The sequence below is a fragment of the Talpa europaea genome (genome assembly GCF_964194135.1).
Source record: "Talpa europaea genome assembly, chromosome: 10".
NCBI lineage: Eukaryota > Metazoa > Chordata > Mammalia > Eulipotyphla > Talpidae > Talpa > Talpa europaea.
This window is the reverse complement of record NC_140077.1, coordinates 7,295,665-7,313,393: the sequence shown is the minus strand read 5'-3', so window position 1 is coordinate 7,313,393 and position 17,729 is coordinate 7,295,665. Positions and strand designations below refer to the sequence as shown.

General features: G+C 36.8%; 1 protein-coding gene across 3 annotated transcripts; it reads right to left on the bottom strand.

Moving 5' to 3' along the window:
* Positions 1–616: 616 nt before the first annotated feature.
* Positions 617–17,295, bottom strand: TIAL1 (TIA1 cytotoxic granule associated RNA binding protein like 1; the record flags this gene model as incomplete). 3 transcript variants are annotated; one of them, XM_084244380.1, is made up of 12 exons in its annotated part: positions 617–882; positions 1,752–1,891; positions 2,227–2,350; positions 2,577–2,661; positions 2,776–2,871; positions 3,193–3,301; positions 4,442–4,517; positions 6,408–6,495; positions 6,651–6,705; positions 6,945–7,094; positions 10,995–11,091; positions 17,264–17,295. In XM_084244380.1, 12 exons carry the CDS (start codon positions 17,293–17,295, stop codon positions 756–758), a joined length of 1,179 nt encoding a protein of 392 aa, XP_084100506.1. In that variant the 3' UTR covers positions 617–755. The 3 variants fall into 3 exon arrangements, with proteins under 3 accessions (XP_084100506.1, XP_084100507.1, XP_084100508.1); XM_084244381.1 differs by having other exon boundaries at positions 6,945–7,043; XM_084244382.1 differs by lacking the exons at positions 10,995–11,091; positions 17,264–17,295 and having other exon boundaries at positions 617–917; positions 1,757–1,891; positions 6,945–6,986.
* Positions 17,296–17,729: the final 434 nt, after the last annotated feature.

Below are 17,729 nucleotides of genomic sequence, written 5' to 3'. Positions count from 1 at the left end.
ATGACTGTCTGACTTTAATACAAACACCATACTTGGAATTTTGCCCCCCAAAATGAAATGTAATTTACTACAGTTTTAATAATAACATTTTTTTTTTTAAGTTTTAAAAATATGTCTTACTATGGACCACCAGTATTCACTCAAGTAAGTCAGACAATGTTGTTCCTTATTTAAATCGCAAAATTTCTTTATCAGTCTGGCTTCGGTTTCATTAGGCATAGAGAAAGTAAGTATTTCCTCCAAAGCGACTCCAAAATCATGCATTTCTTCCAAATATCACACTTTTTTCGGCTGACTTCGAATGTGGTCCACTTTGGGGTAGGGGTGGGGAGTTTCAAGGTTCAGGATGAACTTATTATTCCCAGTTTTTCACGATCCTCCCTTTTTTGCGCTTTTAAAAACACAGTGGGTTAAAATACTGAACAGCAAGGTAAAAATGGAATAGTATCTAAGAATCAAAATGTATTACCCATTTCTCTATTATATCAAAATTTGTAGTCAGAATTGTCTTTATTGACTTTATTTGTTTTTGTACACAAAAGAAAAAATCATGTTCATATCCATCATGAACAAAAACTTAAAAAGGCAGAACTAGAAGACATGTGTCCTTCACCAAAGCAAAGCTGTGCTAAAGGTTCCAAACATTTCAATTTTTAAAATAAATATCCATTTTTCGATGTCTACTTTCATGTCTTCAGAGTGTCACAGGAAACTGAAGCTATCATGAATTACAACTGTGTGTTTAGAGTCCCAGCTCACTGTGTTTGGTAGCTTGCCATACCATATCCAGCTTGGTTAGGAGGAGGTATTACAGGGGGAGGAGCTTGTCCTTGGGGAGGCTGAGCACCAAATCCACCCATCCAAGCAGCAGAAGGTGATTGACTTGCAAGGGAAAAAAAAAAAAAAGAGAGTGAAATCTTAAACAAACACAAAGAAAAAATTACTTACACATTTATACAAAACAAACAGCAAATCAAGCAGAAACTACCACACACTACACAATAAGAAATTTTAAGGCCTACAATAAGAGCAAAGAGGTTAACGATACCTACCCACAGATGCAGAATATACATTCTAACATGTCTTCAATTTTTAAGGTAACCACAACTTAACACAATGATTACTCTAGAGTATTTCAAAACTGACTTTAAAAAAAATAACAAAGATTTAATGTATTATCTACCCAGCATATATTACACACATGGGACATCCATTTATAAGAGATTTTCAAATCACAAGTTATTTGTTCCAACCAATTAGAGAAATCAGTGAGGTCATACACTGACTTAGGGGGTAGAAAAACACAAGGAACCAATTCCTTCTTTCAACAAAGTAAAAAAAAAAAAAAAGCAAGCTACTTTGTATCAGATAAATCTGAGACTTCTCACACAAGTCAACAGGAATATATGATTAAATTTCTAAAGCTATCTAGACAAAGATCTTTACTACACAAAAATAAGCAAGCAGATAGAGTAGTATATTGGAAGGATAAATCAAATTCTACTAAATGTTTATTTCAGTCCAATTGCCCTTTTCACCTAGGTAACAAAAAGCAAATTTTTAGCATTATAAATCAGTTTAATAAGGTTTCTACAGTGTTTATGATGCCAAATAGTTCAAGATTACATAGTTCAAGCACAGACAGGGTTCTGAGAAAAGAACTTAAGTGTGTCTTCCTCGGGAGACTCGCCACTTTATTTCTTCTTTCAGAGCCCTGTCTGTTTCTATACTGGAAAAACCAAACAACTTACTCTACTCCAAATCCTTGTTGGTTCCATGGCTGGCCGTATACTCCATAAGGCGGTACTTGCCATCCATTTGCCATATACTGTCCATACTGTTGAGGGTTTCCATAAACTTGGCTCCACTGGCCCCACTGACTGTAGTCCACCTAGGAAAAAGCAAATTACGACTTTAGGGAACACGTAAGAAACACAGTATTTGAAGAAAGTGGGAGACAAGGAAGAGAAAAACTAAGTAAGCACCCTTATGTGAATAGGATTCTGTTATTTATCATTGTCTAAGTTTATTGGGGTGGTGACACCTGTGAAAAGAAAGTATTAAGATTCAGTTAATACCACAAAATAATCATTTTTGAAATAGCATTAATAAAATCAACTGAAAGCAGTTCTATGCTTTATTTTTGTTATTTTGTAGAGTTTCTAAACCTTTTATGCAGATATGTAAGATGGAAACCTTAAGAAGTGCTATGAAAAATCGAATTACCTGTTGGAAGTTTTTAGTCATATCAGGAGATTCTTTACCCCAATAGCATTTAACAACATGTCCTTCAATTGTAGTGCCATTCACTGAAACAATGGCATGGGCCGCGCTTTCATGGGTTGAGAATCTGAGAGGAAGATAAGGAGAGCTTAACAGAGTAAATACAGATATTCTTTAGTTTGTAACTGTTCACTTAGGGTTTTGCTCAAGCACATTATGCAGGCAGTTTAAAGTTCTCCATTGCAAAAAGAACTAAAACACAAGCCCTGACATATTTGTGGGGAGGGAGGGCACATGACTGAAGGGAGTGGATAAAATCTAAGGGTAATAATACGTAACACGTAGAATTTTACCTGACAAATGAATAGCCCTTCTCTGGAAAGACTCTTATTTCCATAATTTGTCCAAATGGTGAGAAAGTCTGTCTCATAAGCTGATCTTTAAAACAAAAATATAAAAAAATATTTAAGGTATGTCATGTATATCATGAAATTGATGCTAGTAGCGATGGAACTCTACAGAAAAGGGGAATTAGAAAGGCAAACACTATACCTGTTAACCCAGAAGCAATTCCTCCACAGTACACAGTACAATTTTTTGGACTTGACTGGTTTACTACATCTTCAAATCTCAACTGCTTAGTGTTATCTATATGTATGAAAAAAGAAAACAAATAATGCTGGTGGTTGTACTGTATTATAAAACTGATTACTATGTACTATTAAAATATGCCTTAAAAAAAATGGGAGGAGAAAACTGCACTTTTCCTTGATGCTACAATCTGTAAAATAAGCTGGTTCACCACTCCTAATAGTCATACCAATTACTTTCAATTAAAATTCAAGATGAAATGAGTCTTGCTTACAATACTAAATTTTCAGAAATTAGGACTAATACAGATACAATATTTTGTGAAAAAAGCTCTAATTTTAACATATATAGTAGAGGAAGTAACTAAACATGTCTTACTTTCTTGTGTACTTTTAGGTGCAGGTGGTTTACGTGTGGCCCAATTGGTTCTGATTTGACGACCACCCAACCACTGGCCACCCATATGCACAATTGCATTTTCTGCATCCTATGGAGGGAAAAAAAAAAAAGAGAACGAACAACTATAAGCCAGAAAACAATGGTGTGTAAAATCCAGTACGATGTAATAAAAACCTGGCACTGCTGGATCCAATATAATCATATGAGTAAATTAATTCACTAAGCATCCTCAGTAAATATCACCAGAAAATTATTTGAACTTAGTGGTTTAAAATCTATTTTTAATCAATAAATTTCAAAACAGCAAGACAGCATTTAAGCAAAAGGGGAAATTGATCACAGTTCAAATATGCAAGGAAAAAATCCACAATCCCTGATAACCAAAAATTAAAGGAAAGCAGAAATCCCAAGTTGTTTTCAGGTATCTTAATTTTATGCTTGATTTGTAATGTAACTTTTATTGAGACTATATTAAAAACTCCAATATTATAATTTAAATCATCTGCCCTCCCAGCCCCCCAAATGTACCTTCTAGTAGCAATGGATTATGACTGTAACACAGGATTAAAAACTCATTTTAAGATAGACGATTTAAGAATTATGATTTAGAAATGCTGTATTCTGGCCATCAATAAAAAATAAGCTTAGATTATAAAAATTTATGTGAATTTCAATGAAGCAAAGCAAAGAATGCAGGTAATGTAAGTCACAGAAGCTGTTCTAAAATGCTAACACCAAAGCCCACTTTATTATTGAATGTTATAACACATGCAAATTGCTTATATTTTGGCACCTCTTTCCTAATGAATATATGTAAAACATCAAGGAATTGTTTACATTTTCACTTACATAATTTGCTAGTCATTAACATCCCAACTACAAAAGTATGATAATTAAAAAGTTAAAACAAAATTTTAACATCAAGACTAAATATAATTTACCTTCCCTCCAAATTCTTCTATTAGTTGTGTGTCCTACTCTTGAGCTTTGCCTCTAACACATCTTACTTTCATCAATGCACAAATGAAATTTTAATACTTTTCTTTGTAGTGAACTACCTTTTCTCAGCTACTTATTTCCAAGCTTATGAAAAAAGAATTACACTCTATTATTAAAACACACAAAATTACGTAAAGCTATTTTTGTAGGCAACATCTATGAATATTTAAGTTTTAGATTAATGAGTAAATTGTGTATTTAATCCAAATTGAGTGTTGAAAAAACTTACCAGTTTATTATAAAAAGATACAAAACCATAGCCTTTAGATTTTCCAGTTGCCATGTCTTTAACTACTCGGGCATCCCTGTGAAAAGAAGCACAGCTAAATGAGGGAAGTAAAAGTCATCTTCAAAATAAAAACTAAAAGGAACCACACACACTGTATTGTGAGCATTTTTTTTAAATAAAATTCCAGTTAGCCCTAATTAACTACAGCCATTCCTGAACTCTCCCTAACGCTTCTTTACCTGTTAGAAAAAAGCAGTAGGACAAAAACATGTAATAAACATGCAACCTAATAAATAGCCTGTGCTTTCTAAACTAAATGCTCAAGTCTGAAGATTAATAGGAACAATAGTTTCCTTTTCTAATAATCTATTGGCTAGTGTCCTCTAAGGTTTACTGGTTCTATAAATTACTGTAACAATGCTAACTACTTTACCATGCAATCACTAAATAGTTAAATGTCTTCTGCCTAGTGATACAAAATATATGAAATATTAAAAAATTGAAAAAGAGGAAAAAATAGGAATTAAAAAGGCATACATGGCCTGTTAACAGATTTCTTTATTTTTCTTGGTCAATTCTCTACCATCATTTTGGAGTTTGGGCAGCTGTAAATTTTGAAAAATTGACATTTTCAGAAATTTAAGAAAGGAGAATAAAAAACTAACAACAATGCTAAGCACACCAGTACGAAAACAACAAATTTACACAGAAATTTTAGTGAGTAAGTTAAAATGATTGGAAATATAGAACTCCACTGAATATAGAATGTTAAAATGTAAATACTAAAATATGTATATATAAATAATGTATAATAAGAATAAATAGAAATGAGAAAAAAATCTACAACTGAGTTCCAGTGTGCACAGTTCCTTGCAGTTAGCCTTCAAGATCCTGTCCATTCTTATGAGCAATTCTGCAAAATAACCAGAATGCTATTACTTTTAATTGTGACTTGGACTTTAGAAAAACTGCAGGTCTCAGGTATAAATAAAGATTGAAAAACAGCAACCTGTATCATTTTTATACTGATTTTTAAAACAGTACTACTTACCACATTTAGAGATTAAAAAGCAAAGCAAATATCAAAATAGAAAATTAAGAATTAAATCTTTCTTTCATATAAATTAAGTCTACAGAACAACAAATTGTACAGAAGAAAAAAATTGTTGTTCTTAGTTGAAACATATTCCTGTAAAGCAGTACTTTAATTCTACAGGAAATAAATACATAAAATAAACTGACTTTAATCAAAAAGATAATTATGATAAACATTTTATAAAAACTTATAACCACTTAATTTTCCAACATATCTGATCAAGTAACATACAATGACATTTGAACATAAATTTTATTAAACCACATTTGGCCTCGATCTAGCAGAATCAAATACTACTAGCAAAAAGTATCTACTAATTAACCCCACATTCATAGTTCAGACAATGAAACATTTTAATAGTATAATAGTACTACTTTTTCAGCTAAAATATCAAAACACTTTTATCATTATAATTAAACATGTACATTTCCACCTTAACCACAAGATACCCAAGTATTCACCTACTTTCCCCCATTTACAAACTCCTTATATGAAAGTTTAAGATACAGTAAATATCACATTTATTTTCGGTTAACCCATTATCTTTAACCACCAAATATTTAAAACATTTGACAGAAAGTTATATTTTTATAATAGCTTTATACCACCCAAACATCTGCTTCAAATATAACAAACAGAATCACTTAAATTTTTTTAACATATTATACACAAGATTAGATTAAAACAAGACCTCAAAACATTGAAATGACATTAACATTTTCAACAACATCTACTAATCAAAAAAACAAAAGAAACAAACAACAAATAAAATCACACTAACTAGGGAAAGAAAATCTTAATTCCAATACAAGTTAATCATATACAATTTTTCCTGTCACTACTGAGTATAGTATTGATTATGATACTTACGATATTTTACCAAAGGGGGCAAATGCTGATTTGATATCTTCTGTTGTAATTTCTGGACTCAAATCCCCAACAAACACATGGAAGTGATCTGAAATCAAAGCATTTAGTAATCAAATACTTAAGAAGTCAGCTACTAAACCTTGTGCAGGCAACAAAAGGGAAGAGAAAACCCTATTTAAGCTGGAAATGCTGCCAGGATAATTTCAGAACTCTTCCACAGTAAAATGCAGCAGGAGTACTTACTGGAAGTATCTTTTTTCTGGCTACTTGGTGTTGTTGCCCAGTTTACTTTGACCTCCTAAAAATAAAGATTATATTTAATACAATTATTAAGCATGTCATTACGAATCACAACACTTGCCACTTATTCAATTATTTATCAAGCAGGATTATTTTTGTAAAAGCACTAAGCTGAATAAAGCAAACCATCACTTGGCAGAGTTGCATATTTGTTTAAAAACTTGCTATGAAAGCATAGAAAATAATTTGCCATGCAAATATATGTAAGCAAAAGGTGCCATCAATCCATTATCTTACCTTTCCCAAAATTTTTCTCCCATTCATAGCAGCTAATGCAGCAGCTGCATCTCTGTGTTCATAAAATTCCACAAAGCAATATGGGTCATTGCTTGTATGCTGCAAAACAGAAAATCCAACAGAAGAGTTGACCCTTCTGCTATCGGGTTGCTGAGAAGAAAATCCAGGAAAAAACATTACTGATAGCTAGGAATGTACAAGGTGAGATTGCATAAGTTTATGAAAGCCTAACACTTTAAAAATAAGATTTATAGCTTCACCTGACTCTCGTGCCTCAGAATACTGTAGCATTCAAACAGAACTATAAAAGCAGTATAGAAGCATAACTACAAGTATCAAATCAAAATATAGAATTCGGGTGAAGTATGTGAAATATAAAATGGAAGTTTATATTAGACCAAACAAAACCTCAAGTTCAGATTTGAGAGATAAGGACCGCTGCTCCTCTCCAACATTATTTTCAAAAGGATGCATTCTACTTATGCATCTTAATCCTTCATAAATTATATCCATTACCATAAGAAATACAGAAAGGAAACAACTTCACAAACTTTACTCCTGATAGAAACTAGGGTTTAGTACTACATTTGATGGTGCTGCCACAAAGACAAGACTATGAGCCTCCTTTCTGCATGAAGAAGGAATGAGAAGGAAAACAAGCATTTCAGATTTATAACCAGCTACTGAGAAGAATTTCCTATCTTTCAAAATATTCTGAATTACTGGAGATTCTAATACTTCTAATTTGGTCTTCCAAAGACCAGAAAAAAACACTCATAATCAAGGAAATAATTTCTGAAACTATGTCTCACTGAAGTATTCCAGAAGAAAGCTACAATCCTCTATCACAAAACCACGATATAAGAAGTATTTATTAAATGTACCCTACGACACTATGCTTGACAGTAGTTAGCAAATAAATATTAAGATGAGAAAGCGGTATTAAGTTATATATCACCTAATAGCCAAAATGGAAATGGATTCCATAAAACTGCAACCTATATTGAATAGTTCTGCACCGTAGAAATGTATTTTTTACATAATGCTAAAAACATTCATCACTGTTCAATGTAAAATGCCCTAGGAAATATTTACAATGTGGAATTCTAGTTGCACTTACAAGGGATAAAAATACCAGATAAAATAAAGATCTGTTCAACAACCATTGTTTTTCATTCCAGGAAAGTTTTAGAAGAAAAATCCAAAACAAGACGTCTAAAACATTAGTGGCGAAGCAACCAGAAGGCATTTCCTTGAGGGGGAAAAAAAGTGTGATCATTAATACTGACAAGAAAACTATGGGCTCGCATACAAAATCTTACTGTTGTAGTCATGTGAACGCCGTTCTTAAGAGAAAAGAAAAATGTGGGAAAGGACTCCAAATAGGCACTTAGATTCCGCTCATAAAAGAGTTAACATTTATTAGTAACATTCACTGAACAAAGAATCTAAAAGTAAATAAAAAGCAAAAACTGCAATTTTCCCTTTTACTTCTACCTCGTCTGTCCTGGTATTATCACTGATAACCATAGCAAAACATACCGGGCTCCATAACTTTAATAAGCTAGTCTACTCATGCAATACTGACTTCTAGTTCATCTAACCAGTAGCAGGCCAGATCTCATTCAATGTACACACGCACACCCCCCTCCCCCTTAAACACTCACATCATACTGCACTGCATCTCACTTAAGGCACCATTGATTCTTGTCACATTTCAACTGCCAGAGATGTTAAAACTTCTTTAATGTTTGCTTAAGAATTGATAATATACTTGCTATTAACAATACATTTTCTATAATATAGAGGGAAAGCTAGAATCTAAGATTAAAAAAAAGTAAAAAAAAATCATGAAACGAAGGTGTTTTTTCACACACTGAAATTTATGATAGGAAAATAAATGCTTAGATAGTTATTTCAAATCCTTTACCCCTCAACTTGCTGTATATGCACACAGGTTTTTAAAAAACACTGTTAAATTTTTGACAATACTCCTCAAAAAATCCAGTGATTGTTTCCACTCTCACATCCCATTCTCTCCTAAATCTACTTCAGTCAGCTTCCAAACGGGCCACCTGAAAACTTCATGTTCAGCTCATCAACAACCTCTCTGATCACTTTTCTGTCCTTATCTTGACTTTCAAGCAGGATTCAAATGTCTAATGTACATCATACATCTAACATTGCCAAAACAGAACTCTTGATTCTCACCATTGCCCACCCCCATCCATGCTGTGCCTCCCCCAGTCATGTCCATATTCCTAAGTAAGCAGCACTACCTACCACACAACTGCACAAACAAGAATCTTAGGGTCTTTCTTGATGACTTCCTTTCTTTTACATCCCACAGCCAACTGAGTCCAACTGACTGTCACAAAGGCTAATCAGAGTACCTGCTTGCCCTACTTAAAACCCCATTGCAACCATAGTACAATCAACCCAAACTCTGTCATGGCCCTTACTTGCTCTACCTGCCTCTTCCACTACCACTTCCCAGGTTCCAGCCATGTTGGTCTTTAATTCCACAAACACAATAGGTTCATTACCCACACAAAGCCTGTATCTGTATATCCGTGGTTCCCTCTTCCTCTGGCACCCTCTAGTTATTCCTAGCTCAGCTCAAAGAGGTAACAACTCTCCAATCAATATCATGGAACTGCCTTATTTGCTTGATAGCTTCTATATCTAGAATTACGGTGTTTACTTGTTTATTAACGATATTCACTGCTATGTAAATTCGTGGGAACTTAGTTGTTTGGCTCACCATTATATCACATCCCAAGGGTTTTGACTAGTGCCTAGCAGATAGCAATTTTCTGATTAATGAATGAATGAATAATTGATCAAAGGCAGGAAGGAAAGGAGAGAAATATACAAGATCAGAATGATGATTATCATTAGTTAGGGAAAAAACTCAAAAGGTCAATTTGCTATACTGGTTCTTAATAGTTCTCCCCTGTCTCGGGATATACAACACAAACTCCTCAGCACACTGACCCCTGCCAAACATCCCTGCCTCATCTTCTAGCATCTCTTATAAATGATCCCATGCACTAGATTACGGTTTTGATCTTTCCCGCTAAACCTTATCAAACTGGATCGACATTCTCTCCCTACCCGAAATCCCTTCTTCAAAGTCTTTCTTAGCTAGTTCCGAATACTATTCTTTTGGGTTTCAGCCTAGGTACTGGGTCCTCAAAGATGCCTCCTCTGACCTAAGACTGTATTGGACCTGTATGCGCTCACAGCACTTGAAATTTTCTGTTTCCGTAGCATTTGTTATCCTGTATCATTGGTGAAAATGATCTCCACCCGCCTCATCAGACTCTAAAGTTCTATGGTGCTAGGAACCGTCTTAGTCACCACTGCATCTCTAGCACTTACCGTAGTGTTGGCACACAGTAAACAGTCCAAAAAATGTGTTCATGAATAAACAAGAAGAAGAGAACTGAAACACAGATCACTGGGCACTGCCAGAGTCTTAACCAGAGAAGTATAAAAAGTTAAATTTTCTTTGAAAAACAGGAAAACAAGATTATTACCCTAACAATTTAAATCCCTACCTACATAAAACTGCTCAGTCATCAGTACTGACCGAAAATGGACATAGCGCCTGGTGATGTACTATGTATATGATAACCTAATGTTCTTCTACCAGACACCAGTTCCTAAATTTTAAGTATATACTATTTGAATTGGTAACATGCTTACTGGAATTTAAAAAATTACCCTCTAGTTTTTCAACACTCTGAGATAAGCTATAACAACCTTTTATAAGCAGAATCACTTGAAGCAAACTACATCACATAAAGAATGCCCATGTGAGAATAACAGCAACAGAAACTTTGTTCTCTCAAAATTCCATTCTAAACCTAGTTTACAGCCAAATCAAATAAGGCAACACAACAAACATAAACCACCCTCCCCCCCCCCCATTAGAAGAACTGGAGGCTCAAAATGAAATTTTAAAATGATCCCAATCCACTCACATCTCTCAAATTATTAAAATAGCAAGATAATTGTCAGCACATGAAACCTGGGAGATCTTACCTCTGTTATCATTTTACAGCTTTTACAGGGTCCAATCTGACTGAATAACTGAAGTATAAGGACTTCTGTCACATCTCTGGAAAGGTTACCTACGTATCTGAACAAGAAAAAAATACATTATCAGCATTTCCCTTCAGCTCTGGCTCTACGTGTTATCATTTAACGCATCACAATTTATTTCACTTTAAATTCCTTTGCCTTCAATAAAATCTTTCCTCATTGTATTTATTTAAGCCTGAGTCTATAAAAGATTAACCCTTATTTAGGAAAGCAACACTTGTTCTTAGGCCACTAAAGTACCACTTCAAAAGATTTTATAAAGAACAAATCAATATGACTGCATGCCCCAAAGCATATTATTCTGAACCCTGTTCCATTTCTCTTTTTATTTGTTAGAACAAAATAATAAAATTTTAAACAGGTCTCAAGATAACAACTACAATTTCTGGATGTGAAACACAATTCAAAATAATGTATAACATATACACAAATAATACAAACACTGATTCATTAGAACATCTGATCATAAAGGATAGCAGACATAAGGTGAATTTATCTTAGGCCCTGACCAAAGCTATAACATGAACAAAGAACAGAATTAGGGTACGATTATAAAAAAAAAAAAAAAAAAAAAAAAAAAACCCACAGAAATTAGATAATTTTGTTTTGCTCTGCTAAGTAAGACTTTCTTAAATTACAATTTAAATATTTTTGTCTACAGTACAGTTAAGTTAAAAAAAGAGAGAGAACATCACTACCCAGAGATGACCACTTTAGTTTGTCTTGTTTCATGGATTTACCTTTATTTAAGTTTTTTGGGTACTCAGTGTACACTCATGTGTTCCCCAAACACATCTATTATGAATCACCTCATAAAACAAACATCTGTAAAATTTTACATAGTTTCTTCTGGAAAGGGACATAAGTTTTATTTTCCTAACTATAATATGCAACATCTGGAAACCGAGCACTGAACCCAAAATAAGCCTAGTATCTCTGGTTACCATATTAAAAACATAGCTGCTTTAAAAGCTAGAACACTCTGAAAAGGAAATGTAAGACTGAGAAAGGTAAGGTCAATGAAAAATAAACAACTTATGAAGAATAAGTAGCAATTTTCCAGTTCGGGTAGGAATTTCACTGCAGTTGGTACTAGCAATTCAAAGTCGCAAGTTCTAAAAATGAAACACAAGTTTCATGATACTGAAATAGAAGACTAAACCAACGACAACCTCAGTTAGGTCCACTATGCCATCCTTTCCCTATAATTAAAGTATAACAGACTCATCAGTAGGCTACATAGTGACATACTTTTTCCAGCAGTAGTGAAAGGTTATAGGATTAGGAGGAGCTAGGCAGGAGACTGCAGGTCCCGTTTTCACTCATACGGGTTTAGGAGCCTGTATTCATGTAATCGTTGCTTTCTGTACAAGGCAGACCTATCTATAAAGAAAATGGACAAGTGACCTTGGTTCTCTAGGTATTACATAACCTAAAGAGCTAGTTAGCTCACTTCTAATAGGAATGGTTTTCACATATTGAAGCTAATGAGCAAAGCAACAAAGTTAGAATTACATTTTAATATAACAAATTTTAGATGATTCCAATTTAAATCTGTTTAAATTCCTGTTTAAACATCACCTTGTTCAGAAAAAACTGCATGGGCTGATTACCTTCCATACCTAACAGTCACAATGGACACTATTATTGTTTAGTAGGATTTTATTTCAAGTGAATATTTCCAATAATGCATATATTCTGAAGACTTTCTAGAGGCATATATATTTAGATAAGTTAATTTCCATTTCAAGTACTGATACCAAAGAGCAAAATGTTAATTTAAGTTTTAGAATGCTATGAAATATTTATAGAAAATCCAGTTTTAAGGTTTTTTTAGTTTTTCAAAACTCTCTACCAAAAGTTCAGTGGTAAAACAGCAATTAAATTACAAAAATAAATATTAAAAAGGCCTTTCATAACAGTACATGGAACATCAATTTACCGGGATTAAAAGAACATAATTCACTTAAATTTTGGATTGCCTTTTCTTTTCCTCAGAGTTCTGTATTCTTATGTCTTCAACCATCATGATACTCAATAAACCTTTACAGCTTTAAAAGTACTGTGCTCTGTAGCTTAAGTACCTTTATGTCATTGTGAAATTATCTGTTCCAAAATAAAGACTAACAAAAACATTTAAGACAAATGTTCAACACTTAACCTGATAAGAACCTCATCTTTTGGCAATGACGGGAATGACATCCTTTCCTTATTAAATTATAGTTTCTACACTTCACTACTGTCTACTCAAGTTATAAAGAGGTCAACACAGTCTAAAGTTCTAATGTTTAAATATAAAATTTCTATTTGAAGAACAGACACAAAACAAGAGGAAAAGACAAATGCTTCAAATTCTTGTATTGTTGCATTTAGAGGCCAATTCAAAGAATAAATAATTAGAAAGTTCCAAAAATGGCTTTTCACTCAAGAAAAAGAAAAGGCAGCATATCATAGGTCTATTCCATCTGCCAAGAACAGAAACTGTAGGAACTAAAGCATTAAAACAGAAAATGATGCCTTTATTCCTACATCAGAGTTTAAAATCCATCCTGAGTCTAGAAAAGTTGGCAGTTTCACAGTAGGCAAAAGTTCACATTGCCAAACTACTTCCTATGACCAACTGGGCTGAATTTGAAGTTAAGAATATCATGCCTTTCAGAAGACTAATCACACTTTTTCACTGCGCTTTCACTCTGCAAAGAGTAGGCCTACCAAGACTGAAATCACCAAAACTCTCACACAAGAAACCATGGTCAACTTTCTACAGAAGTAACATTTTGCTTTTGTTCTTAACAAGTTTCTATGTAAGAGGAGATTTTTCAATGGCCTCTAATCAACAACAGATCAATTTTGTCAACAATTCATTTTAGGAAAGAGGCGGGGTAGAGGAAAGGTACAAATGGTTTGACCAAAGGCATAAGGGATATTGACGCACAAACACTTTTAAAGAAACAGTGATTAAGTTGAATGAGGGACTGAACTTTTAGTCCCAATACAGCCAAATCTGTGGTATAGCTACTCAGTTTTATAATGGGATAGAATATTGCCCTTAAATCTTTAAACTATAACTCACTGGCTTATTTCTTCCTTTGACTGAATTACAGGAAGAGAAGAACCTTAAAGGATGGCACTGCATAACATGGTATAATCCCAGATTCACAAATCCTAGTCATTTTTGTGTACTGGATAGATGAACATGAAGTAAACTACAGCAGAATTTATATAATTTGAGGTTGTGGTATAGACTCAGACATACACCATGGATCAAATCACTGCACTTGAAGATACCCACAACACAAGTCTGAAATGAGAGTCCTACAAGGTAGGTGTTAGGCAGTCTAGTTCCAACACCAGTATTACACAGCAGCATGAGTTCGTTTGTTCTTTCAGATCACAAGTTAATCAATACACAGCCTCCCCCCCCCCATAAATGTGAAATGAGAATGGACATCAGAAAATAGAACTTTAAAGCACTGTATGACAAATAAACTTTAGGATCAACATCAAAGCAATTCTATGCTACTTTAAATACCATCAAATAAATTAGTAATACTGTAGGTAATGAATATTTAAAGACCTACCTAGGCTATAAACACCATATTGTTTTCTGATGATAGAACCATATGTCTTAGCTTGTGTGTGTCTGCAGGAAAAAAACCTCACTAGTAACACACAGGCATTTTAAGGAAACAGTTTAAGATAAGTTTTGTTAAAAGTACATTGTTTTAAAACATACTAGTCATTTGAAAATCTAATCCACAGTTTAAAATGTAAAGTAAAAGGTTCTCCATAAATAAAGAAAACAAATCCCTACTAGACATCAACCTCTAAAGTCACTTCAAAGTTTTCATCACGTTACTTGTATCTGAAAGAACCCTCAGAGGAGAAATACGTAAAATGAGTACTTAAAAAACAACTGTTAGGCATTTATTTTATTAAACTCTGACAAAAATCTCAATTGTGAAACATTTGCCCTTATCTGAAAATTTTACATTTAAGAAACATAAGAATCTGTACAGAATGCACCATATGACAGTCATGCCTGCCTATAATTTTAAGTCAATCAGAACTTTTAAATCAGGACTTAATTTAAGAAAAAAAGTAAAATCATGGTAAAACATTAGAGTACCTCTTATCTTCCAGGCAGTGAGCTAACTGCTGCAGCGGGCAGTCCTAGTCTACAAAATACCCCTTCCCATGCAGAAGAGGGGGAGAAGGAAAAAGAAGACAGCAGTAGTAAAGGTGACTGACAACAGGGAGCGCTAAGCTCAAGATGCTTTTATTTTTATGTATAAATGTCACATTTCTAGAGAGCTGTAAACATAAGACAACTTAAGTGTGCAGGTAAGAAATAAGTTACAAAGAAGTTAGCGTATTAAGCCTACTGGAGAAAGGGTGACGGAAATGAAGACAAGGCAGATGCAAAGATAGTTACACAACAAAACCAGAATTCTTCTTCATAGGGAATAGATACAGTTAATGAGAAAAGTGGCTTGAGAATCTACCAATTATTCAGTAGCTATTATGATGCAATGATGACACTTCAGATTTTTAGATACAATTTAACTTTTATCTTTGTTAAATACAACCCAGCTAGGCCTAAACACAGCTTTCCCAGGTGCTTCCATCAAAGTACACATCTCTAACCAAATACCAAGCCTTGGCTTCAGAAGGATAAATTAAGTGTGTCCCATTCTCTTTTCTGGGAAGATAGGGCAGAAATGAAAGACAGTACATAAACACATAAACACAAACATGAAAGTTCTACTAAGCAGGCTTTCCATACAAGCATTTGTTATGCTTAAGTTGACCTGACAGTCTCAGTACAGCATGGCAAATACTCTGGAGAGACATCAGAGAAACAGGAATAAAATGACTGCGAGGCCAGACACACACACACAAAAACGAAAATCAAAAATAAAAACCTGTATCAATATTGAACATTAATAACCTATCTTCTTTACGGAGGACTTGCTCTGGTAGGAGTGAGGAGAGGAGAAGCTGGTTAAACTTCCTGAGAACCCATTCACCTTCACCTATTCCCCAAAAGTAATGTCCCCATCAGAGAGCAGAGCCAAATGAACTATGATCTCATCAATACGAGCAGAGGCAGAAGAAAACAAAGCAGCGATCTGACTCCTACTACTCGAGGTGGGGATGCTGAGCTTCCAGGGAGGCTAGGAAATCCCAAGATGCCCAGCTCATGCATTTAATGAGAAATTACTCGTCTTTTTTTTTTTTTTTTTTTTTAAACGCAGGAAAAAAGAAGGGAATGCCACACTATCCGGAAAGGAATGCAAATGCTGAGTCATCACTCCTCATTGGGAAAAGAAGGAAACTCGAACGAGCGGTTGGAAGATGAAATTCATTCATTAGACTGGGCTTCAGGTAAAAAGGCACAGCAAGACGGATGACAGAGCGCTCAGGAGACACACACGGAATAGCAGACAGAGCCAGCATTTTAATCCCACGGTGACGGTCCCGCCGCGCACACAGTGGGGAGAGGTGCACACCGGAGGAGCGAAAGCAGTTTAACAACGGGCTGTCAGCGCGGCGGCAGGAGCGCGCGGGGGAAACTTCGTGATCCAAGAAGGGAGCGAGGCTCCGGCCGCCAGAGACGTCCTTTCGCACTTCAAAAGTAGCGGGCGCCGGGGCAGTGTTTCTGACAGCGTGGGCGGGGGCACGTGGGGCAGAGAGCAGGGGCTGGCGCGGCGGAAGTGTCCGGCTTCCTCACAGCTTGGCTGGGACAGCAGCGGGGAGCGACTGGAGCCGGGGCCCGGGGGGCTCGGGCGCCCCTTCCCCCCGGCCCGCAGGGGAGGCGGCCCCGGTCCCACCCCCGTCCCACCCCCCGCAGGCCCGGCCCAGCCCAGCCCAGCGCCCCCCAGGCTGAGGGAGCTCCGGGGCTCGCTCGGGTCTGACAAGCCCCCGCGGGGCAGCGACCCCGCCGAGGAGGGGCGCGCGAGGAGGGGCGCGCGGGGGAGGGGTCGAGACGCGCCCCCGGGCCCAGCCGGAGCAGCGACTGCGCTGGGGGGAAGGGAGGGCTTCCCTGCCGCCGAAAAGGGGACGGAGGAGCAACGCGCTGCGCGGCCGCGCCACCCCGGCCGCGGAGCTGCCGAGAGTCCAGGCTGGGCCCGATCTCCTGCTCCCTCCCTCAGCGGCCCGCGGTGTCCGGGCCTCTCGGCGCCGGCACTCCACGTCTCGGTACTCACAGAGTCCGGGGCTGCCCGTCGTCTTCCATCATGGTGGGTGCGACGGAGCGATCCCGGGACAAGGGGGAGGGCAGGGCTGGGGAGGGGAGGGGGTGGGGAGGAAGGGGAGGGGGGCTCCGGGCACCGGCTGGGGACAGAGGAAAAGGCACCGAACCCGGCTCTAGGGCGCTCTCCCCCCAGCCCGCTCCGGACACTGCGCTCCAACCAGGAGGAGCAGGAGGAGGAGGAGGATGAACAAAATGGCCGCCGCCACCAGCCAGGCAGGAAACGGGGCAGAGCGCAGGCGCGGCCCGCCAGGTCACCGCTCAGGCCAACCGCGACGGCCTGCCAGGGGGATAGCTGAGGGGGCTAGAAAAACGGGCCGCTGAAGAAATCCCGGGCCTGGCCACGGCCGGTCACGTCGCCACCGTGCGCCTGCCGGCCGAGCGGAACCCAACCAACTCAAGGAGAGACTGAGGAAAAAGAG